Source organism: Phoca vitulina, unplaced genomic scaffold (genome assembly GCF_004348235.1).
Source record: "Phoca vitulina isolate PV1807 unplaced genomic scaffold, GSC_HSeal_1.0 scaffold41, whole genome shotgun sequence".
NCBI lineage: Eukaryota > Metazoa > Chordata > Mammalia > Carnivora > Phocidae > Phoca > Phoca vitulina.
In genome coordinates this window covers 15338420-15361014 of record NW_022589744.1, presented here as the reverse complement: position 1 = coordinate 15361014, position 22595 = coordinate 15338420, and the positions used below count along the sequence as shown (strand labels likewise).

Sequence of the window (22595 nt, the reverse complement as noted above, 5' to 3'; positions counted from 1 at the left end):
TCTATTTACCACTCAGTGAATCCCCTTGAATTCTGTGTGTGCTCAAGGAATTTGCCCCGGCCAGAAACCCGTGTCTCCACGTGCTTTGGTGGCAGTGACGGGAGGGAGCGCCAGCGTGGTGGGTCCCTTGGCAGGCCAGCTGCTCATCCAGGAACCCAGGACCACGGTGCTGCCTCGGCACAGACGCGGGAGCCAGGAGGGCCTGCACTGGGAGAGGTCGCCAGGCGCCGAGGGCAACTGATCCACCAGACGACCTTTCTGGCCATTACTGCTTCATTAGGTTCCTACAAGCATCTCCTTCTTGAAATCTACAGCCTGATTTCACATTCAGCTCCTTATCAAAGCCGGTTAATGGTATAATTTTCAGCATTTAATGGGATTGACTAATGTTTACTCTTTGGCCACAGACTCATGCTGGCACTGTCGTTAGGAAAACCCCATCTGGAGGAAACGTGTGTCGTACGCACATGACTCTCCTCCTTGGAAATCTCATCACCACTGATTTCTGTAAGAGAACCCTGTAGTTTTACTTACACGGCATTTCTCAGCATATCAGGATAGGAAGCCATGGTCTCAAGCCTTTCAAAAAAAGATTCCAATTGGAGAGGACCCTTGGATGCGCACAGTGAAGCAGGATGGGCTCATGGAAGGAGAGTGCAGGCCGTCATGCCAAGACGTGGGCCGGCGGCACCACCATGGATGCCTCCCCACCACATGGCTACCAGGCTTCAAGGGCCCGGGGGCACCAAGGTGCTGAATTCCCACTTCTACCCCAAGGGAATCCATGGTCGTGGTCTCCCGAAGTGTCCCTAGCGGGCTGCAATGGGTCCCCCGTGGGTTTGGTCTGGTCCTCAAAAAGTTTTTTCAAAGTACTGTACTGGCTATGGACATACGTACATACGTATGTATGTGTTTAGATTTACTTATTTATGTGAGAGAAATAGAGAACACATGTGCACGTGTGCAGGGGGCAGGCAGGGGAGAGGGAGAGAAAATCCCAAGCACACACCCCGCTGAGCGCAGAGCTCCCCACGGGGCTTGATCTCACGACCCTGAGATCCTGACCTGAGCCGAAATCAAGAGTTAGATGCTTAACCAGCGGAGCCACCCAGGCGCCCCTGGCTATCTACATTTTAAAATAAGGAAGTTGTAAGTGAAAATATGAATTTATGGCTACTCTTTAAAAAGTTACTGTGGGCTCAAACTGCCATCAGGAGCAGCACTGGGGCTGAGTGCCAACGATGCAGCCCTGCCGTCAGCACCCGGCGAGACCAATGGCCCTCCCGCCCCTCATCGCTGTCCCACAGGACCGACAGACACCCTTCAGGGTCGGCCACCGGAGCAGACCGGGCACAAGGACACTCCTGCTGCCTGAAGCCCTTCAAGGCTCACTGCCCCCGAATTCTGCCCCAACAGAGAATGCACTCTCGGGAGTCGGGCCACTCTGTGCCCCGCTGCATGTTTCCTGCAAAGCCATCCTTCTATGGTCCACGCCCCTGACGAGGTTCTCCTCCCACAGGCAGCAGCTGGCACACCAGGGCCCTTCCGACCGGAGTCTGCGTGTGCTGCTGGTGCGAGGGGCCCTGTGCAGGGGACGGACACGAACCCGGGCAGTCCACGTCCCCTCTCTCGACACGGCCTGATGGGTCACTCACCCACAGTCCCCTCCGGCCTGTCCAGCACCGCCCACGCTGCGGCTTCCTGTCCCACCACACGCCCTCACGGAGGAGCCCCCCGCTTTGGAGATGCCAAGTCGTCCCTCTTGGCCAGGAAGGGACAGTAGCTCCGGACACGCCACACCTGCCTCCCGAGCCCGTTCCCTCGCGCACTAAGCTGAGAAAAGGAGCTCTGTTGCCAGACTGTCAAGGATTAGTAAGATAATGCGCGCTAAACACCCGGCGAAGGGCCTGGCACTTAGTCGGTGCTCAACAAACGTCAACCACTCACACTGTCACCTGCACGTGAACTGCCCTGAACCTTCGCACTTCCGGGGTCTGCTGGACGCACGCCCAGCAGGCTCACCGCGGAGCTCGCTCCAGCACCTCCCGCCGCCCGTGGGCCTGCTCTCGGGGTTGGTCACGGGCAGCACTTTCCAGGCAGAGCCCTGGAGAGGTCCCACTGTCCAGCCTGTCCTTCATACCCTGGATGTAATCGGTCACCAAGCCCTGTCCAACTCAGCAGATAAAACACTCTGAAATCCGGCTCCTCACATCAAGCCACACCGCCACGGCCAGGACCCCAGCGCAACATGCTGCTCAATCCCAGCCGCTTCTGACGCCATTCCTCCCACATCATCGGCCGGGGTCCTGGCTCCTGGCCCGCCCCGCTCGCCACAAGCACATGAGGCTCATTCTCTGCAGCTCCGGCCACAGCCATACCCCTGCCCCCTGCTCCAGGGGGGTTCCACTTCTCGGCTCTCCCAACCACACCCCTCCTCTCGCCTGCAGGATGTGGCCCAGCATTCCACCGTCTGCGTGTCCTCCTGCTTCTGTGAGCCGTGGGCGCTCTTCCTTGCAGCACACACACTGTGTAACAACCCCCTTCTCTAGGCTGCAATCCCCTTTGGGGCGAGACTGCATTTTTGATGTTTGGGTGTCTCCACATCTAAACCCAGTACACCATGGGGCTTTGCCCACCTCCATCTCCTCGGGCTCAGACAGGACACTCGCACTTGCACTGGACACGGGCTGCTCGACCAGGCCAGGACGTCTACAGGTACGGGGAGGTGAGTCAGGACTCAGAGCTCCCAGGCAGGGCTGGTGCGGGCGGACCGGAAGCTTTGTGGGGAAGCTGCCCACCAGGCTGTCTTGCTCTGGTACCAGGAGCCTCTTGGGTTCTGCTGAGGGCACAGGGCCAAGGAGCCCCCAGCCTCCTTCTGACCAGGGCCCATCCCTCCACAGAAAGGCTTTTCTTTACAAGTGCTCCTCAGCTGTGTTCAAGCTCCATGACGACAAAGGCTGTGCTGGTCTTTCCCAGGCTGGGTCCCCAGGACCTGACAGTCAATAGACATTCGGGCATTATTTCATACTTTTCTAGAATGGCTTTTTAAAACCTTTATGAGGCCCACCTAGTGCCCTGTGCTTGGCAGGGGTGCAAGCTATCCACACAATGGGCTGTTTCAAGGAAAATCCTATTTGCCGTACAAACTCGGGACTGAGTCTAATGTGTGTGAATGATTTCCAACTTGGAATTTTAATCAGCTCTTGTCACAACATTTGAAACATATCAAGTGAGACCAAGTCCCAGCACCAAACCTTAAGGGATTCTACTAGTCACACATGTTTTCTGCAAAGAAGTACTCAACAATTTCTTCTATCTCCAGTTTTGTATTTTGACAAATAATGCCTTAATCATAATGACTCACTTGTTAAAAAAACAGCTTTTGGTGTCTCAAAAGCTTAAAAGAAATCTACATGCAGACTTTAAATTACAAAAGCAATTATCTGCCGACCTTTAAAATGGAGAGCCTGCCCTCGGCTCCAAGGCCCAGGCGCCCCACCGCTCGCCCGGCCCCAGGTCGCCACTCTGTTCTTTTTCTCTGAGCACGATATATATCATAACGGGGATGGGATGCTGTTGTTGCTACAGCTTGGGGTCTGCTCTTGTCACCTAACACGTTTTGCCTACTAGTAAATAATTTCCACAAACATAATTTTAAGATTGCTTACGCTCTTTCAAGTACACGTACCTTAATTACACACCTGCTCTGTTAGGTACCAGGGTTAGTCCCATTTCTCCCTTTTACAGCTAAAATTCTGACAAATGGATTTGTCAAAATCTTTCAGAATGTCTCATGTTCCTTGGTTTTTCCTCAGCAGCTGCCGAATCACCCTCCTGAGCTGGGACAGGAGGATGCAAAGTGGATGGCACAGGTAGGGGCAGGGACCAGGGAGCCTGAGGCCAGCAAGGCCACGACCGAGGGCAGAGGTGCAGGGTCGGGTGGTTCCAAGGCATTCATGGGTAGGACACGGCAAGACAAATCAGATTCCAGAATGGTTGCTGATGCCGGGCCACTTCCAATGTCCAGCTGAAGGAAGAGGCCCAGAGCTCTGTCCATGCAGGTGAGGCTGGCTGAACCCCGGCACGGGAGGGGACTGAGCTGAACGTGAACTACAGTAGGGATTTGGGCAGCAAGGTCCTTCTGGTGGAATCCAGCCGCCCTGCCTCACCCAGCAGGGCCCAGGGCCACTCCTCCACCATGACAGCTTCCTGACAGATGACGGAGACACTGTGACTACCCGGTGTCTACCCACGTCCCTGTCACACATCTAGAAGCCTGCGTGCATGTACACATACGTACTGACGAGTCTGCGCACAGCCATCTGGGCCTGCACTGCCCGTCGGTCGTGGCCGGGCCCACCGTGTGGCTACTTGCTCACCTCCCTGCGTCTCACGTGCTCACCTGCAAAATGGGGCTGTTGGCAATAACATGTCTGTCGTGAGGGGCATGACTTAGTACATGGAAAGCATTTACAACATATGACCCACAGGACGTCACTGGTGTGATTATTTTTATATCCAGCACCTTTTGATCTTCTGCTGTGACTTGTCTGTGTCTCTGCCTCAGTAAAGACCACGGCACACCATCCTGTCACCCGCCCACACCCTACCTTCTGCGCATAATTCCCACTGACTCTCCGGCTGTCTGCCTGCAGTAAGATGCTGCTCATGTTGCAGACTCTGACAGTGGCCGCCAGGATGCCTGCCTCCCGGGCGCCCCTCGGACGGGCCTGGGACTGACTTCCAACAAAATTCAGCAAAGGGGACGCTGTCCCCAATGCTATGTCACAGCATGTAAGACTGCCGTGCCCTTGCTGGCTGAGGAGGCTCGAGGCACACAGGGGACTCCACGTGGCAGGGACTGTGGGTCCTTGCAGCCTGGTGAGACCCCCAGCAGACCAGCCCCCTGCCCCACAGAAACATCATAACGATGTGTGCTTTAAGCCACACAACGTGCAGGAGTGTGGCTGTTCAGCAACAGGTAATGAATATACTCCGTGACTCTTCTTCAGACTGCAGGATTTCTATTTCTAAATAGAAGAATGCATCCGTTGGAGAAACAGCCAACAGGCTTTCTCACAACATGCATTTAGTTTGTCGGCTGGTTCCTGTGTTCCCTTTCATTTTGGCACAGGGGCTCTGGCTTTCAGTCACCCTTCCTGTGCTAAGCCTGAGTTCAGTGGGAGCCACGGACGCCTCACCTGTCCCTTCCCAGCAGGTGGAGAGCGGACAAAATGGCTTCTTCCTTTCACGTGAAACACCAGAAGGGCACACAAGATACATACTTAAGGTTCGGGTTCAAAGAGAAAAGGAAAAAAAATCCAAAGCACCTAAGTTCCCTTGGCCATGAAGGGAAAACCAAACCCACCAGCCGCAGCCGGTCCACAGGGTCCTCCATACTGGGGCCCAGAGCTGCTGGAGACAGTGAGGCCCACCGTCGGCAGCCACCAAGGAGTGCTTACGCTTCTCCTCCCTGGCTTGCTTTTACCTTAAATCTTTCCTCCAAAAATGTCTACTGAACTACGTTATGGAAAGACCATAACACACAGCAAAACAGGCTGGAGAGTAAGGAGGAGGGAGGGCGAGAGAGGAGGTGTATCGCTATCCCCTCCCTTTTTTCCCGCTGGAGGGACTCCTTCCATGGGACGATCACAAGGCGGCAGGGCGGCGTCTGTCCTCAGCTTGGGAGCACTGGGATGGCACTGTCACAATCTGACTTCTAAGGACACGCTCATGTGAACAAAATTCACTCCCAGCAGCTGGTGGGAGCTGGACCATCCTGTGGTCCCTGTGACAGACCTCGTAGGTTCTGGTGACAAGCACCATAGAACCAACTGGAAAGAGGCTCATTTTTCTGGATGAGGAAAGAGCATGTGCTTTAAGGAAACAGGCTGGACAGGAGACAGGAAGTTGGAGGGAGGCCTCGTGGAGACCCAATTCCACTTCACGCTTCCGCCTCTCAGAAAGGACCCATAAGATAGCGGGAGCCCAGCACAGCGGCATGGCCCTCTGTTGGCCGAGAACTGTTCTGAAGGGTCACCCCACCCTCCGAGTGGCACAGGGTCAAGGGTCGGCTCAGTGGGGCCGCCGAGACCGTGCTGCTGGTTGACTTTCCTCTCCGCCCAACCCTGCCGCCTCCCGTGCCAGGTCTGGTCTGGGAGCACTCCCCAACAGCACCTGGTGCCAAGCACCAGCTCTGGTACGAGTCCAACCTGCCACAGCTGGAATCCACCTGACAGGGAGCAGGAGGGCAGCAGGCCAGATGGCGCTCCGCACGATGGGGGACTGTGAAGGCTGAGTGAGCTTCGAGACCCCAGGCTTCAGGGTATGTTCTAGCCGCACAGGGGCCTGAAGTGCTCAGGGAGGCCAGACCAAGAGAGGGGGACAGCGTGGGTGTACAGAGATGGCTGCTAGCATGCCACCTGCCTCAGAATACCGCGAGGCTCTCCCCACCTTCACCTGGGCCTCTGTGGATCGCTGTATCATTCACGTTTCTGTGCACAACACATAAATACACATGCTTTATGAGATTCACAGGAGCTAACTTCGCAGGAGAAAGGGCCATATTCCCAGCCTTTGGCGCCAGCAAGAAAAGGTATCCTTAACAGTGATGGCGGGATCACGATCACGTCTAAATTCTGGACCTTAAGCAGTTCTTACACAAGCTCCCAAGTTCAGAAACATGCTAAGAGGCCAATCCTGGGGAAAGGTATCAGTGAAGATGAGTGGAGGCTGGCCGTCTGCACCTGCCTCCTTCCCCGGCCGCCCTCACTCCGGCTCCGTCCATGCGGTCTGCTCACTGCTCTGGTCCTGGTCTTTGCCATCTTCTCTAGCACGACGGGGTTTTTACTCCATGCCACTGAGCCTATCTTACAGGAGGCGCTTCTACGGCCAGAGACGCGTGCGCTAACAGGAACACACTGGGGAGCTGTGCTAGGGCTCGGGTAGAAGGGGACAGGAGGACGCAGGCCACTTCCCTCTGACAGTCGGTGCCTTGCGCCCACTCACATCTCCATCTCACAAGGAACCCGCTCGGCCCGCGGGGCCCTGTGGCCTGGAGGGCATGTCACTGGGCAGCTGGTTTGGTGCCCATTTCCTATGGCTTCCCCAGTTTTCCTCCCAAGACCACACGTGGCACTGACCCCATGTGGTTTTTTTTCCCTTTTCTTCCCTTTTTTAAATAATAAATGTTTTATAAAAACCTGGTTCAGAAGAAGGAGACAGGATTCAAGACATCACTTTTCTTAAGGGAGAAGGCTGTTTTGAGGATCCAATCTTCCAGAAACGTCGGTCTTTACTCTAATGATTCACTCTACGTACCAGGAAGGGCTTCGAGCACCCTCCCAATTCCGGCCCGTGGAGCAGCGGGAGCAGAACTGCGCTCCACCATTCTGTGCGCACACGACATCCTTAACGCACAGTGATTCTGTCCTAGCCTGTGCCTCCCACGGCCGCGCTGCTTTACTCTATAAACTCTGGAAGCAGGTGCGGATGATGCATGTTCCAATTCTCTGTGTATAGTCCGCTGCTCTGCCCAGCACAGCACGCCCCAATTTACCTCACAGAGGAGAATATTCCTTCCCGATTTCCCTTCAGTGGAGGAGGGCAGTGAGTCCACAAACCTGTCGTTAGTTCTCCAGGTTTTCAGTGTCGGGGGAAAGCGGTCATGCACATATTAAAAAAAAAAAATCACTAGCGGAAATAAGCCTGGCCATGAAAATACACCATGAGTGATATGCTGTTTTTAAATATCTGCATTAGGGTTTCTCCCATGGACGGACACAACTCAGACTCACTTCTCCTCTGCTATCACCCCGTTTTCGTACTGCTCCAAACTGCTCGTGGTACAAAAACGAGGAAACAGGAAGGAACCGACGCCTTCCGATACAATACACGAATTAAAGACGATTCACAGTCGTACCCTTGTTACCACTCTTACTAGGAGCATAAGCAGCAACAGTCCCATTTGGGGGAACTATGGTCAATGGTCATGAAGACCTCACCCGTGTGCGGTGTGTGCACGTGTGTGTGCTTCTGTGACGTAAGCATACACGTTAGCTGGTCACGAATCCAACAGTCTTAATCAGGTGGAGAAATCTGACATACTTCATAACCCCGCCGGCAGTTTCTCCTCTCAGTACTGGTCCCTGCAGGGTTAGAAGCTCACGTACGAGCCTCTCCTGCCCCGAGTTACAGGATCAGTTACATCTGGGCGTGCTTGTCCAGCTCCATCTTCAAAGACCCTCCAAGGCACCTGCGCCCCGAAGGAGACACGTTTCCCATTTGCTGAAAGCTTTAAAGAGGACTTTACCTACTTGTTAACACCACTTGGGTCACCAAGTTGGTGGCAAGTCTTCCTATTTTGTTTCACGTAATTCCATTAAACTTGTCCTACCATAGAGATGGACAGAAACCAAGCCATTTAGAGAATGTCGCATCGTTGGGTACGGCCTGGCCAGGACACTTACCACATTGCGTGCATGTAAGTGGGGGGCAGGCGTGGGCTGCTGACGGGGGTGCAGTTATAGGACCTCATGATCCTTTCTGCCAGGAGAAAATTTCGAAACAGACTAGCCACCAACAGGTCCTGTCTGAAGAGCTTTTGGAAGAGATCTGAGGGTAGATAAAACAGAAAAAGGTATCTTCAGTGACTCACGTCTAGCGTTTAAAGCCAAATACACAAATTTACCTCCATCAGAATTTTTTACAAGCAGGTTGGCCTAATAGGCACTTTTCCCATTGGTGATACACACACATTCACATGCATTAAGTACAAACACCAAACCCCAGCCAGTCATTAATGAAAAAAATACAACAAGTCTCATAATAGCTGGTTTTAAGAAATCTGGTTTTAAAAAATCTGGATCGTCATGCCAATTTTTATGAAGAAAAGTGAGTCCTGAGTCCACCTAGAAAAGAATACACGAATGTCGGAGTGAAAGCTCAGGTGGGGCTTAGTGTCCACACTGTTCGTGGTGCCTGACCCGTGGTGACTCACGGAAACCTCCGGAGGCTCTTGCCTCCTCCTCCTCCTGCCCCCTCAGCTTTCCTCACTGACAAGACCTCCTTGCTTCCGTTTCGCCTCCCTCATTCCAAGGGCCAGCATCTCCCAACTGCAAGGCAGCAGCCCTCCCCTGCCCCTGCCCGGCCCGGGGAACCTCACCCCGAGGGAGCACATTCCACGCGATGGTGTCTGTGATTGCCGTGAAGATCCAGTTCAGTTCTCCCAGAGGGGTCCTCCGGTCATTCAGCCGGCCGGGAATCCTAGGAGACACGGTGTGCTTTCATTAGTGACCATCCAGAGAGTCCCGGCTACTACAGACGGGTGGAGAGAGGAGATGGTGGACAGAAAAGAGGCGAGGGAGACAAAAAGCTCGGAGCAGAGGCAGGGGAGGCTTGCCGCTGGGAGAACAGCCCCACCTCTTAGAGCGCATTCTCCATCCTCACCTCCCTCCCCTCGGGTACCCCAGATGTATGGAACAGACCCTGTGGCTCCACACACCACTCTTGTGGTTTTTGCGTACAAGAGATGGGTGTGGAAGGGCCCAAAGGGCAGCCCCTGGCATCTGCTACAGAGGAACCCGGGCCATTCTTCCATTCCACATCCCGCCCGGCCCCGTGGCTCCAGGCTGCACTTTCAACCGGACTGCTGTGGAAGGAGAGCTCGTCCTCTGAGGTCAACTTACCTTCTGTTCACTCATCAAATCTCTGAGCACCTACTCTAGGGCCAAGTGCTTTTCTAGCGCTGGCATGTAGTGGGTGGGGCTCACGGTCCGCTGGGGAGGACAGACAAGAAGCCGGTAACCAAGCACAGCTGGAAGGGCACAGAGACAAAGCCCACAGAGAGCGCGGTGGGAGGGGCGGGGTCCAGGCGGCGTGCGACAGGCGGAGGTGAGGGGGGGCCTCCCTGAGAAGGTGACACCGCAGCACGGCCGCACCCGAGGAGGTGAGGGAGTGGGCCGAGTCCACACCCAGAGGGAGACCAAGTCCGGCAGAGCCCGGAGGTGTGCTTGTGCGGGCCGTGCAGCGGCCTCGGCTCTGCATGTAACACAATTAGATCTGACAGGAAACTCTTGTTTTTATCTCCCAAAAGGAAAATGTTCACAGTAATTTGGCTCAGAGACTAAAGTGTGATTCCTGCTCTTTGTAAGAGTTAACAGATTAATAATTTCCAGCATAGTAGCCCATTTCATGGCACCATCTTTGCATGAATGAGGCTCAAGCGGCCTGCCTCCGTAACAGGCACCGCTGAGCGGCGCAAGCTTCCTCATATGATGGCAACATGTGTGCTCCTTCCTTCCACCAAATGCCTTTTCCTTCAGGAATAAAAAAATTCTTCTTATTTCCTCAAGTAGGCTTAGTGATAGGACACGAAAAAAAAAAGAGGGATCAGCAAAATATTTGAAAACAGCATTATTGTTCAAATAGTCCGAAGTCTTGAAAAAAATTTCCCAAACAAAAAAAAATTGTATGTCAACAGGAAGACTCCAGTTTGTTTAAACTGAAAGGCTGTTGCAAACACAGTCAAGCTACTGGCCCTGGCATGGCTGACTTAGAAAGTAGGGTTTATTTAGGGAGAGAGTGTGAGCGGGGGCAGAGGGAGAGAATGTTTTCTTTAAATTAGATTTTATTTATTTTAGAGAGAGAGGGGAGGGGTGGGGGGGGGGGAAGAGAGAGAGAAAGAATCTCAAGCAGACATGGGGCTCGATCCCAGGACCCTGAGATCATGACCTGAGCCGAAACCAAGAGTTGGACACTCAACCGGCTGAGCCATCCAAGGGTCCCAATAGTTTTTACTGGCTCTGTGTGTTGGGCATCTCTAAGGATTCCCACCACTTAAGAGAAGTCAAGGTCTCCAGGCAAACACTTGGCACAAGGACAACAGGACTGTCTCCCTTTCTCATCCTGCAGGGCTGTTCCTTTCTCCACCCCACGCTCTTGCAAAAGGAGAGCACATGCCAGGTGGCCAGGTGGACTGCCCTCGGCCCTGGACCAGGAAGGCAAGATCTGTGAGCAGCAAAGCACAGCACAGCAAACACCCCAACCCTCAACAAGCAGCAGCGAGGCGAGCACGGCGTGCACCTCCCGAGAGAAAATATTGATGAAATCCAAGCAAACAGTGCAGGAAGGCATGTGACCAGCGTCCTCCTTCTCGGCCCACAAGTGCCAGTGCAGACACCTGGGTCACTGCCCCAGAAGGAACATGGCACTAGGGGATGACGGGGGGGGGGGGGGGGGGGCTTTGTGAGGGCCAGAGGGTGGGCATGGAGCCCAGACAGATTAGCTCATGGCTTGGGTCCTGCATCTGGGAAGGAACACATGCACTGAAACCTTTTTATTTATTTATTTATTTTTTATTTTTTTTAAAGATATTATTTATTTATTTGAGAGAGAGAGAAAGAGCATGAGGTGGGGAGGGTCAGAGGGAGAAGCAGACTTCCCGCTGAGCAGGGAGCCCGATGCGGGGCTCGATCCCGGGACTCCAGGATCATGACCTGAGCCGAAGGCAGTCGCTTAACCAACTGAGCCACCCAGGCGCCCCCGAAACCTTTTTAAATAAGATTATTCACAAGCTCACCAGCAGCAACATTCAGCAGTAACACTGCACCTTTCACTCTTGCTGAAGGCACCGCCTGCCCTCTCCACGGGGTGGTTCGGGGACAGAACGCAGCGCACCTAAAGGGCCGCATTCAGAGGATGAGGCCCTGCTGTCTAGGACCAGCAGACACACAACAGCTGAAGTGTGCAAGGAGCAAGCACTTGAGAAAACGGTGATCTATGGTGTCGCGTCACGGGTTCTCTGTTAATGTATTCAGAGTTCGCCAAACCACAAGGTGGAGGGCATGTCCTCAACTCTGACACCAACTTCCACGGGTTCCCAAAACCACGAAGGACTCTCAGAGCTCAGTGAAAGCTGTTACACTTGTGATTATGGTTTATTAGAGAGAAATACAGAGAGACATTTGAGCCAGTCCAGAAAGGGACGCGCGGGGTAGAGTCCAGGAAAAGTACCGAAGGTGGGGCTTTCATGTCCCCTCCCAGCATCCACATGTGACAACATGCATGGCGCTCTGCCAACCAGGGGGCAGGGTGGGGGGCTGGGGCCTTGGTGTCCACCTCGGAGCCCTGGTTGGCCGCCTGGCTGCCCACGAGCTGGATCTGCCTCGAGGTAGACGGACACCACACTCAAGCCCCCAGCTGAAGTCACCTGTTCCCCTCTCTAGTGGTGTGGGCCCCCATCCTGAGATGACCGCATGTGGCCAGCCCCCACCCCGAACAATGATGCTCCTGTCAGGAACAGTACAGGCCTTCCCTCTGTGCTGGCCAAGTTCTTGACTACACAAACATTAATCTGTTCAACATCAAAAACAAACCTATTCAGAACTAGATTTCAGATTTTGGACTCACATGCCATCCTGGGTGCAGCATCTTCACTGGACTAAAACCCCAGAGGTGCATCCACCAGAGGCTGGGCCATGTCGCACAACAGGCCTTCCAGCAAGGTGGCCTAAGGGAAGCGTTGCTTGCCTTCACCCCCCCCTTTGGACGACAAGTCAGCACATGAGAAGAAAAAGCCCAACCCGACCACTGGACAGCACAAGTCAGGGATGCGCCAGCCCCCGACAATGCTCTGGGCGTGGAGGCAGGACCACCTGTCTGGAAAGGACAGACTTCTGAAGGCCACCTCAGCAAGTCTGCTTCCAGAAATCAACCCTAAACTGGACACAAGGAACGGGGACACAAGACATGCAGTGTTTTATTTACAGGGGTGAAAAGTCAGAAACTAGCAATGTTACCAAAATGAGAGAAATGAGTAAGTAAATTACAAAACCACATGAAATTACTAGAAGCTAGCAGACTGTAGCTTATGAATATTTCAACAATATGGGAAAATGTGTACTTCATAACATTAAGTAAGGAAGCAAGACAAACACCATACAGTCATCACCACACAGGCCATGCAGGAAGGGAGACAGAAGACAAAGCCTCGAGATACGACCGTGGGGGGGCTCTTCGTGTCTCATGTGCACACGCAGTCACACCTGCTGCACGGCGTGCACCCCGCCGGAGCAACAGGGAGCAAGCCAAACCCCCATTCCCTCGCCTCCCCACCCCGAGCCCCCGGTGCTCACGCCAGGGGAGTAGGCAGCTGGTGGGCGAAAGGACTGCGCTCTCGGATGAGTCTGACCAAGGTCTATTTCCAAACCCGGACCAAGTGCATCACTGACATGAGCCAGTACGTCTTGAATTAAGACAAGGTGGCTCAAGCTGGTTCCTCGGGGTCTGATCCCTTGGGTAAAGGAACGATGCGTTCCCAGCAGCACTGAGCTTGGTGGGTGGGCGGCCAAGCCACTGGGACAGAGACCAATCCTTGTCAGACTAGGGTCAATGCGTATTTAGGTATTTAAAAAAATCTGCAGCTTCTGACAACCACCAGCAGATGAGTGCAAAAGTAGGCTCCCACTACCGTCACCTGGATCCCACTGATCTCTTTTCACTAAGCTCATTGTGAAACCAGAGGCAAAGCTGTCTGCAGACGGATCTCAGACCGACCTAGGGATCTTTCAAACCGACCCGTCCACCCATGAATCCAAGAAGCATCTTCTCCACGCAGAAGACGGGTGTGCATACTTGGGATGGCAGAATGGGGCTGAGTCAACTTCCCTCACTTGTCATGTCACCGAGAATTAAATCACTTCAGAAACTTTTCGTTTCTGTTTTCCTTTCCGTATCAGAGCGTAGTAAAGAATGTCAAAACCCAAGACCACATTTCATTACAGAGTTCCTTCAAACCCCCAAAGAGCTGCATTAATAATCAAGGTGGTTCTTTTAAAATTTAAATCCACAGTGTTAATCAAGGACTAACTTTTGTGAGAAAAGCATAAAAGCTATAGTTTAGGAACAGATCACTGAACTGGGAGATGAGAAAAGCCAGCCTCTAGTCCCAGTCGTGCTGTGTCCGGGAAACTTCTAGCATCGGTTTCCCTGCTCCGGGTCACGGAGCCTGACCTTACGTGCAAAATAGGGACTAAAATAAGATGGGCCACACTTCAGAAGGGGACACAGCAGCCAGCAGCTACATCCCTGAAGAATGCACGCCCCCCCCCCCAGCCCTGCGTCTCCGCTGACACGAGCCACTGCATGTCCCCCAACACCTGGGCTCCCCTACAGCTTTCCGATTCTTGCCAGAAATGACGCTCCGGGGTTTGCATACCCAGGTCATCACCAGCAAACTCCAGCCCCCAGCCTCGTATACGGTGACTGCACTTCAGTATACACACCCCGATTTTTAGGAGGCCTGGAAGTACCAGACCAGCTCTGGAATGCCAGACTATGCCCTTCCCCTTGGACCACGTTCTCCCTCCCTGACACCTGTCTTCCTACCCTCTGCCATCTTGGCAATCAGTACCATGGTCCCCGCACCAGAGATGTGTCACTTAGCCTCTGACACGGCCAGCCCCAGCCTGGCCATCATCCTCTGGCCACCCCAGACCCTGGACCTGGTGGAGATGGCACAGGCCGTGTTCTCGTGCTGCCCTGATGGGCCCCGAGGACTAAGAAAGTGCACAAATCCGCACCATCCTGCCGAGGAGGTGAGCACGCGGCCTGCACTGGGGCACCTCCCCGCTCCCTCTGTCTTTCCCAGTGTCTCGGCCTCCACTCCTAGCTGTCTCTGCCAAACACCTGCAGGGTCCTTCTGTTGTCCAGAGGAAAACAAGATAACATAAAAATCCATACCCCAGAAAACCCACCAGTCATTATGGGCAGTCTGTCTGGGTCTCGGTGTCTGTCCATCTGCCTCCTTCCCTAACCTCTGCTCACCTGTCTTCACAGCTCACCATTACTACCCCCGTCGTTCCCCAGATCCTGTCCTGACTTCAGGGGCCACACAAATTCTCTCAGAAACACAGCTCATCTGCTCTCCAACCCCCAGCCTAGGGCGGCTCACATTTCCGGCTTCCATGTGCCTTGTGCTGCCGAGCGGCTTTCTGGACCCAGGCTCGTCTGCTCAGGTTCACACTATGCGGGGTAATGGCCCTTAGCATACCTGTGGTCAAGACCCCACGGGTTCTCTTTGCTACTGCAGCGTTCTCAACGATGGAGTAGCTACCTCTACTTCCACAGATCTCACGCGGAACAAAGGAAAGCAGAACTCCGCGGGCTGAGTGAGTGGGGCTGGCCGCTCCCTGGCCTCCTGCTGCCCATCTCCCCCAAGACGGCCTCTGCGAGGGCAAAAGCACCGGCAGTGGAGTCAAGCAGAACGTTCCCCCTTGGCTTCAAACCACCGATCACTGCCCAACTTGACACATTAAACTTGGAAACTGGTTCCCAGTTGCTTCTCCCCCATCCCTCTGGGCAGGTCCATCACCTCGCAGCTTGACAGAACTCTGCCTCCTTCCACCTGCTCAGGGCGCTCCGTGCCCCACCTGGAGTGCCTCCCTGCCCTCCTTGTGCTGGTTCCAGCTCCGTCTTTACAAGCAAAGCTCCACCTTCACTGTCCGTAAAGACGTTCTTGCCCAAGGCAGCCTTGGTTGAGCCCCTTTTTAGTTGGAACTGAACGATGCCCTGCATCTTCATTTACTTTCTTCGGCATTCTACCAGTGACTCACCTTTGTTCCTTTTACCAATTCACCATCGATTCACAATCTAGATAATAGATTTCCTTGATATGAATTGATCACCTTACAGTGTTGGGCAGAGCGCTAAACACTCAGCATGACCCCAACAGCCCACAAATGTGATTCAGGGCACCCTCCTCTTTAAAAAATGTCCCTACACCAGCGGCTCTCTGAGGTCCTCACGGGTTGTGTGGCTGACATGGAGCTGCCCTGCCCAGACCCCTCAAGAAGGCCTGGCTGCTGGGCAGGGAGGAGGGTGGCATCAGGCACCCAGGGCCCATCGCAGCTTTCAGGATGGGGTCTCCCAGCTGTGGCGTGGTCCTCCCCAGTCTGCGGTGCTTCCACAGGGTGACCCGTGGTCCACAATCAGTGTGGGGCTGGTCTGCGCCACGGCCGGCTTCCTTCCCTGCCCCTACCCCCGCCACCCCCCCACAAACCTGTGTCCCCCACAGGTGTGTAGTGTCTGCATCCCACAAACAACCAGCACAGGGGCATGGGGGAGATGTTGTGTCTTGCTTGTATTTACCCTTCTTGGGCTACTTTCTGTTTCTCCTGAGCTTTCTCTTTCACTAAATATACCACATTCCAGCCATGTGCAACTTGCTGTTTTCAAATGGTCCATGAGCCCCCAAACCTGTGCAGACCACCCTCCTGCTCTCCTGGCTTAGGGAGCACCGAGAGTCCTCCAGTCGGCCTGCTCGCAGACAGCATCCTGGGGGGCCCCCCCAGGCCTGGGGGTTGCTGCTGAGACTCCCACAGAACTCCACAGATGCCTCCGCCAGACATGGAAGCTGCCACCCAGCCTGTCCTCAATGGGCAGGAGCTGTCGGAGAGCAGTGCTCACCCAGTGCTCAGCACCAGCTGCTAATGTATAAGAGATGCTCCATCCATATTTGATGAGCGAAGAAATGAATCCCTCCTGAGTGATCACAAGCTCTGTGTAAATAAAACGTTAAGTGAAAAACTATGGTTTGCAAGAAAATGATACAAACTCACTAAAAATACTCAAGTGATATGAAGGTAACACAAATCATCCCGAATTCTATCATTTAAGAACCACTGGAAACATTCTGGTGACCATCCTCTCTTTATGCACAAAATCAAGTAATTCTGAATGCACTGAAATAATACTATGTAAAGGGATGCTACATTTTTGTTAAAAATACCCACAAAAACACTTAGAAAAAAAGGCCTGGAAAGGTAAATATGCACCAGAGCACTAACAGTGATAATCTTAGTATGGTGGAGATTATAAATGATTTAAATTCTCTTTGCTTATCTGTACTTAATAATACATCTATGCTGAAAACACACTACTTGCATAATAAAGAAAAATAACTTTCGTTTTCTTTAGTAAGAGAAAGGCTACAGCAAGTTTTCCTGAAAATGGAAGAGAGTTTAAAACTGTATTATAAATATACATCCTCTCACATTCAATTCAAATAAAGCAGGACGCACCTCTACTTCCTCTACTTGAAACGGCCTCATGAAAACAACGGTGCAGAGAGCCTCGGGCTGGTTCATTTCCTACAAGTGAGCTGTTGCGTACAAACCTCCACGACTAAGAAAATGGGGCCATGAACCGAGCAGTTTCTGTTCTGAATACCAGGCCGGTACCCTGCAGCTAGATATTTGGCCGGACAAGGGCCACACGCACCAAGCAGCGGCTCCCGGCCTGAGGGGCTGTAGGAGGGGAGGTCCCGGGAGTGTGTCCTGTGCGCGAGCCTTTCCTCAATCACCGAGGGCTGGGTGGAAAACAAAGTCACACATATCCACAGGATATACACGTCTACAACCGCATGTGTTATAAAAATACAGCTGCGCGGGCACAGAACGCCCCGCGGAGTGAGGCTGGGAACCATTGTTCTGGACAGTACGTTTCTGGACAGTACGTTTTCTGAGAGCATTTTCCACACGCTGACCTTCTCCTGAAACAAATCCAGCCACATACCTATAATACTCTTTTCCAATCTCGCCTTACTTAGAATTGTGTACAATTCAACACTCTACTATCGTCCGATTTCTTTGTCAAGTGCCGTTCGTGCCAGCCATCCGCAGGCTTCAAGCAACCCCCTCATGTGCGTGAAACCCGCGGTTTCGAGCGTGATCTCTGGGACTGGTCTGAGTGTCTGCAGTCTCACAGCCAGAAGGGAAGTCTTTCCTTTGCCTGCGCTGCAGGACAGGGTCCGAGCCGGCAGAAGGGAAGGATGGAGACGGGCCGCAGGGAGAAAGCCCAGCTGGGGACTGGACCAAGACTGTGTGAGCACAGAAGGCCCAGCTGCAGGGCCGCAGTTCTCCCCCCGGACTTGGAGAGCCGGCCACATGGCCACTGTGGCACTACCTGAAGAGCTGAGTCAGCCAGGCCCCAAATCACATCTGCAAACCCTGGGGCGCGAGGCTCCAGTCATCGCTTCAGGTTTGGGTGGCGTCACGAGTTCCCTGGGTGCCAACGGCAGGTTAGGTGACTCACGTCCCCTGACTGAGAACTAGACAGGCTGCATGTGTGTGGCTGGCAGCCTTCCTGAAGGCAAAGGAAGGCTGGCAAGCCCGCGGGGAATCGTGGGGCCAAGACCAGAGAGGGAAGCCCAGGGCATCAACTGGCATTTGGGGCTAGCTCTCTCCGAGGTGTCTGGCGATGCCAAAGCAGGACGGGGGGGCGGGGTGGGGGGGCAGGACATTGAGCCAAGCGTAGTGCCCATGGGGCTGGAGAGCAGACGCCGGGGTTGAGGGCCGTAAGGAGGTAGAGCGCTGAGCTGGGACCCCAAGGAGGAACTGGAAGTAACCCAGACCTCACAGCCCCAAAGCATCCAAACCCTGCACCCTTTCCACTTTCAGTTTGCCGTGTTCAATCAAAAGTAACCAGGCATGTACTGGGAAACTTAGTTGATGCTTGAAACCCAGAAAACTAACTGCTAAGGGAAGGAAATGGGCAAAGGATCCATACAGCGGTGACATCAGACACGAACATCACAATAAGTTTACCCAGTATGTTCGAGAAATTAAAAGACAAAGGAAGGCTTGGCAGAGAACCAGAAACTATAACATAAAGCCTGGAAACTCTAGAACTTCAGGAACACGTAAACATCCTATTAGTCACTCGATACATGGGCTAAAGAGCAGATGAGACAACCCTGAAGAGAGGAATGAAAGATGGGTCAGAAAAAATACTCAGAATTAGACATAAAGAGATGAAACGCTGGGACATACATACAGTGGATATAATGAAAAGATCTAAAATAACCTGTTGGAGTCCAAAAAGGAGAGGACAAAGGGAATGGGACAGAAGCAATCTTCAAAGAGAATTTTCTGCAGCTGATGAAAGATGTTGAGGCGTAGTGTCCCGGTCTGTGTGGGCTGCAGTAACAAAATACCAGACTTCCTGGCTAAACTAAATTTCATTCTCACACAGCTCTGGAGACTGGAAGTCCACGATCAGGGTGCCAGCGTGGGCAGTCCTGGTGAGGACCCTTTCCCTGGCTTATGGCCTGTGGCCTTCATGCTGTGTCCTCAATATGGCGGGGAGAGAGCGCTGCCGTGTCTCTTCTTGTCACAGGGCACTGATCCTATCATGACTTCATCTCCCACAGGCCCACCTCCAAATACTATCACGTTGGGAGTTAGGGTTTCAACATAGGAATTTTTGGGGGGATCACAATTCAGTCCATAGCACTCAGGCTCAAGAAATGCTATAGTCATAAAGCAGGACAAATACAAAGAATGCCCAGAGAAACACAACAAAATAAAACTGCCAAAATCCAAGAAAAGGAAAAGATTTACAATAAAGCGACAATAATCAAGATGGTGTGGTACTGGCCATCAAGATCAGTGTAACAGCACAGGGCAAAGGGCTCCCCAGTTACGGCCAAATGCTTTCTGTCCAAGGCACTGTTTCAGTGGGGAGAACAGTCTTTCCACAGCGGTGCTGGAACAACTGGACACCCATATGGAAAAAGTGACCCTTGACTCTCACCGCACACCACGTGCAAAAATTAAATTGAAATGGACCATAGGGGTGCCTGGGTGGCTCAGTCGTTAAGCGTCTGCCTTCGGCTCAGGTCATGATCCCAGGTCCTGGGATCGAGCCCCGCATCGGGCTCCCTGCTCAGCGGGAAGCCTGCTTCTCCCTCTCCCACTCCCCCTGCTTGTGTTCCCTCTCTTGCTGGGTCTCTGTCAAATAAACAAATAAAATCTTTAAAAAAAAAAAAAGAAAGAAATGGACCATAAACTTGCACAAAAAAGTTGAAACTATAATCTTAGAAAAAATAGGAGAAAATCGTCACAACCCTGGGGTAGGCAAAGCCTTCTTAGGCGCAACACAGGAAGTATATAAAATGTGAAAGAAAAAAAGTATTAAATCAGATTTTATCAAAATGAAATGCTTCTGCTCCTAGAATACTGTTGTGTAAATGAAAACACAAGCCAGACTGATCAAAGACAGAGAGCTGACAATGACTCATCCAACATATATAAAGGGCTCTTGAAGACAAACAACACAATTAAAACATTGGCAAGAAACATGAATATACATTGTATTAAGGAATATAAATTAATGGCCAACAGCACATGAAAAGCTGCTCAGCATATTAGTTATTAGGCAAAGGTACATTAAAACCACAGGATGGGGCGCCTGGGAGGCTCAGTCAGTAAAGCGTCTGCCTTCAGCTCAGGTCATGATCTCAGGATCCCGGGATCGAGTCCCACATTGGGCTCCCTGCTCAGCGGGGAGTCTGCTTCTCCCTCTGCCCCTCCCCCTTGCTCGTGCTCTCTGTCTCTCAAATAAATAAAATCTTAAAAAAAAAAAATAAACAGGATACAGCACTACACATCCACTAGGAATACCAGTGTTGATGTGAATGTCAAGCGCCTGGCACACTCACGCATTACTGGCAGGAATGTAAACTGGCGGATCACTGTGGAAAACAGCTGAGAAGTTTCTGATAAAGTTTAACGCACACCTGCCAGATGACCCGGCCATTCCACCCCTACGTATCTATCCTGGGGAAACGAATACTTATTTACACACAAGGACTAGTACATCAATATCTGTAGCAGGTCGGCTGTCCATCAAGAGGTGGATGGATAAAAGGGCTGTGACACATACAATGGAGTGCTGCTTACACTAAAAGGGAGCGAATTACCGATAAACCGAGCATGGGAAAGTCTCAAAGGCACTGTACTGAGAAGGAAGAGCTAGACACAAAAGAATCCATTATAATTTTCTATTCATATGTAGCTCTAGAAAAGACAAATCTAAGGTATGATAAGGAAAAGCAGATCAGTGGTTGCCTGGGCTTGGGAGCTAGGGCGGAGGATTAATCGGGACGAGGTACAAGAGAAATTCCGGGATACGTTTTGAGTGAAGGTGGTCCTATGGGCGTGTAAATCTGCCCAAACTCATCAAACTGTGTGGAATGTAAGCTGCCGTTCAACAATGATGATTTTAAAATGAAAAATCAAATGAAGGGGAAATTATGGCATTTTCAAACAATAAAAACAGAATTTTTCACTGGCAAACCTGCACTAAAGGGAGTTCTTTAGGTAAAGAGAAATGCTCTCAGATTGAGATGCAGGAAGGAGTGGAGGGCAACGGAAGGTGTAAACATCAGGGAGTATTAACTACAGAGTATTAGTAGCATTTGTGCAGATAATATATGGAGAATGAACATATGTGATAGTAATTGTACACACATCAGGAAATGAGTAAATGGCGTTTGTACTCAGGTCCTCATATCACCTGGGAAGTCGTGAAAGTACTAATTTAGATTTGAGTTTAATAAGCCGGGGGTCGCAAGACTATGGTCTGAGGGCCAAATCCAGCCAGCGGCCTGTGTTTTTTGTTTGTTTCTTCGTCTGGCCCGTGAGGTAATAATGGTCTTTACGATTTTAAAGCTGACACTAAGAATACATGACAGAGACTTTACGTGGCTTGCAAAGTCTGACGCGTGTACCATCTGGCCCATAACAGAAAACACAAAAGTCGGCCACTGCTCTGCAGTAGCCGTTCATGTGCAGGAAAAGAACATAGAGTTGACAAGCTGACAGAGGGGGAGAAAGGAGTAAAATTGCTAAATCAACCCAAAAGAGGGGAGTGGAGGAGGAGAAAGCAAGACGGAAAAAAAGAAATGGGGGAAAACAAGAAAGCGAACAGATTTCAACTCCAGTATGCCAATTATTACACTAACTATAAAAAAGACTAGATAACTTCAATTAAAGTCAGCAATTCTCAGTTTAAATCTAAAACCAAAAGTCAGCTATGTCCTGCTTAAAACAGATACACCTTAAATACAATATTCAGAAACATATTAAAATACCTGCTTAAATATATTAAGGATGAAAAACACACACTCTTGCAAACACTAACCGAAAGACAGCTACACAACTATCCCACCGAGTGGACTTTAGGGCAAAGGCATCATCCGAGACGAAGAGTGACATTTCTCAAAGATTCCATTCATTCCACCACGAAGGGGGACTCGGTTGTGGCTAATTTGTCCTTCTGTAGTTTTGAAGGGCAAAGCGTGTGGTCAACAGGGGGAATAGGCTTTTAATTTAAAGTAAAATGGCAATAAATTATCAAAATCTGTTTCTGAATGAGAGGAGGAAATTGAGATACATGTATCAGCAACTTCTCTAGCAACGGGACAGGTCACAGGAAAGCCTAGCAGGACATCAGGCAGAACAGGGATTTGGGACTGCAAACAGAAAGGGATGATCTCAGTAGCACTGAGGTTGGAGTCCAACCCAAAGTTGGACAATTAAGGATGGGTGTGCCCAGGTCCCCAGTAAACAGTAGAGGCTTTCAGACTTGTAAAGCCACTCCCAGTAAAAGAAATGCATTTTGCATGGTAATGTAGTAATCTAATCTAATCTAATCGAACCATAGGTGAATATACATATTCAAACAATAGAAGTAAAGAACATTCGTGTTACTGGGAAAACAATGATATTTTCTTTTTTTCTTTTTTAATGGAGGTT

The 22595-nt window shown here is 51.7% G+C and overlaps 1 protein-coding gene across 2 annotated transcripts in view; it reads right to left on the bottom strand.

The window, feature by feature from the left end:
- Positions 1-22595, bottom strand: part of RPTOR (regulatory associated protein of MTOR complex 1) — a 329954-nt gene that overhangs the window by 102176 nt on the left and 205183 nt on the right. For both annotated transcript variants that reach the window (XM_032429799.1, XM_032429800.1), the window contains 2 exons: positions 9164-9264; positions 8469-8613 (listed from right to left, as the gene is read on the bottom strand). In XM_032429799.1, coding sequence (XP_032285690.1) covers positions 8469-8613; positions 9164-9264 — 246 coding nt within the window. The remainder of the gene's footprint in view (positions 1-8468; positions 8614-9163; positions 9265-22595) is intronic.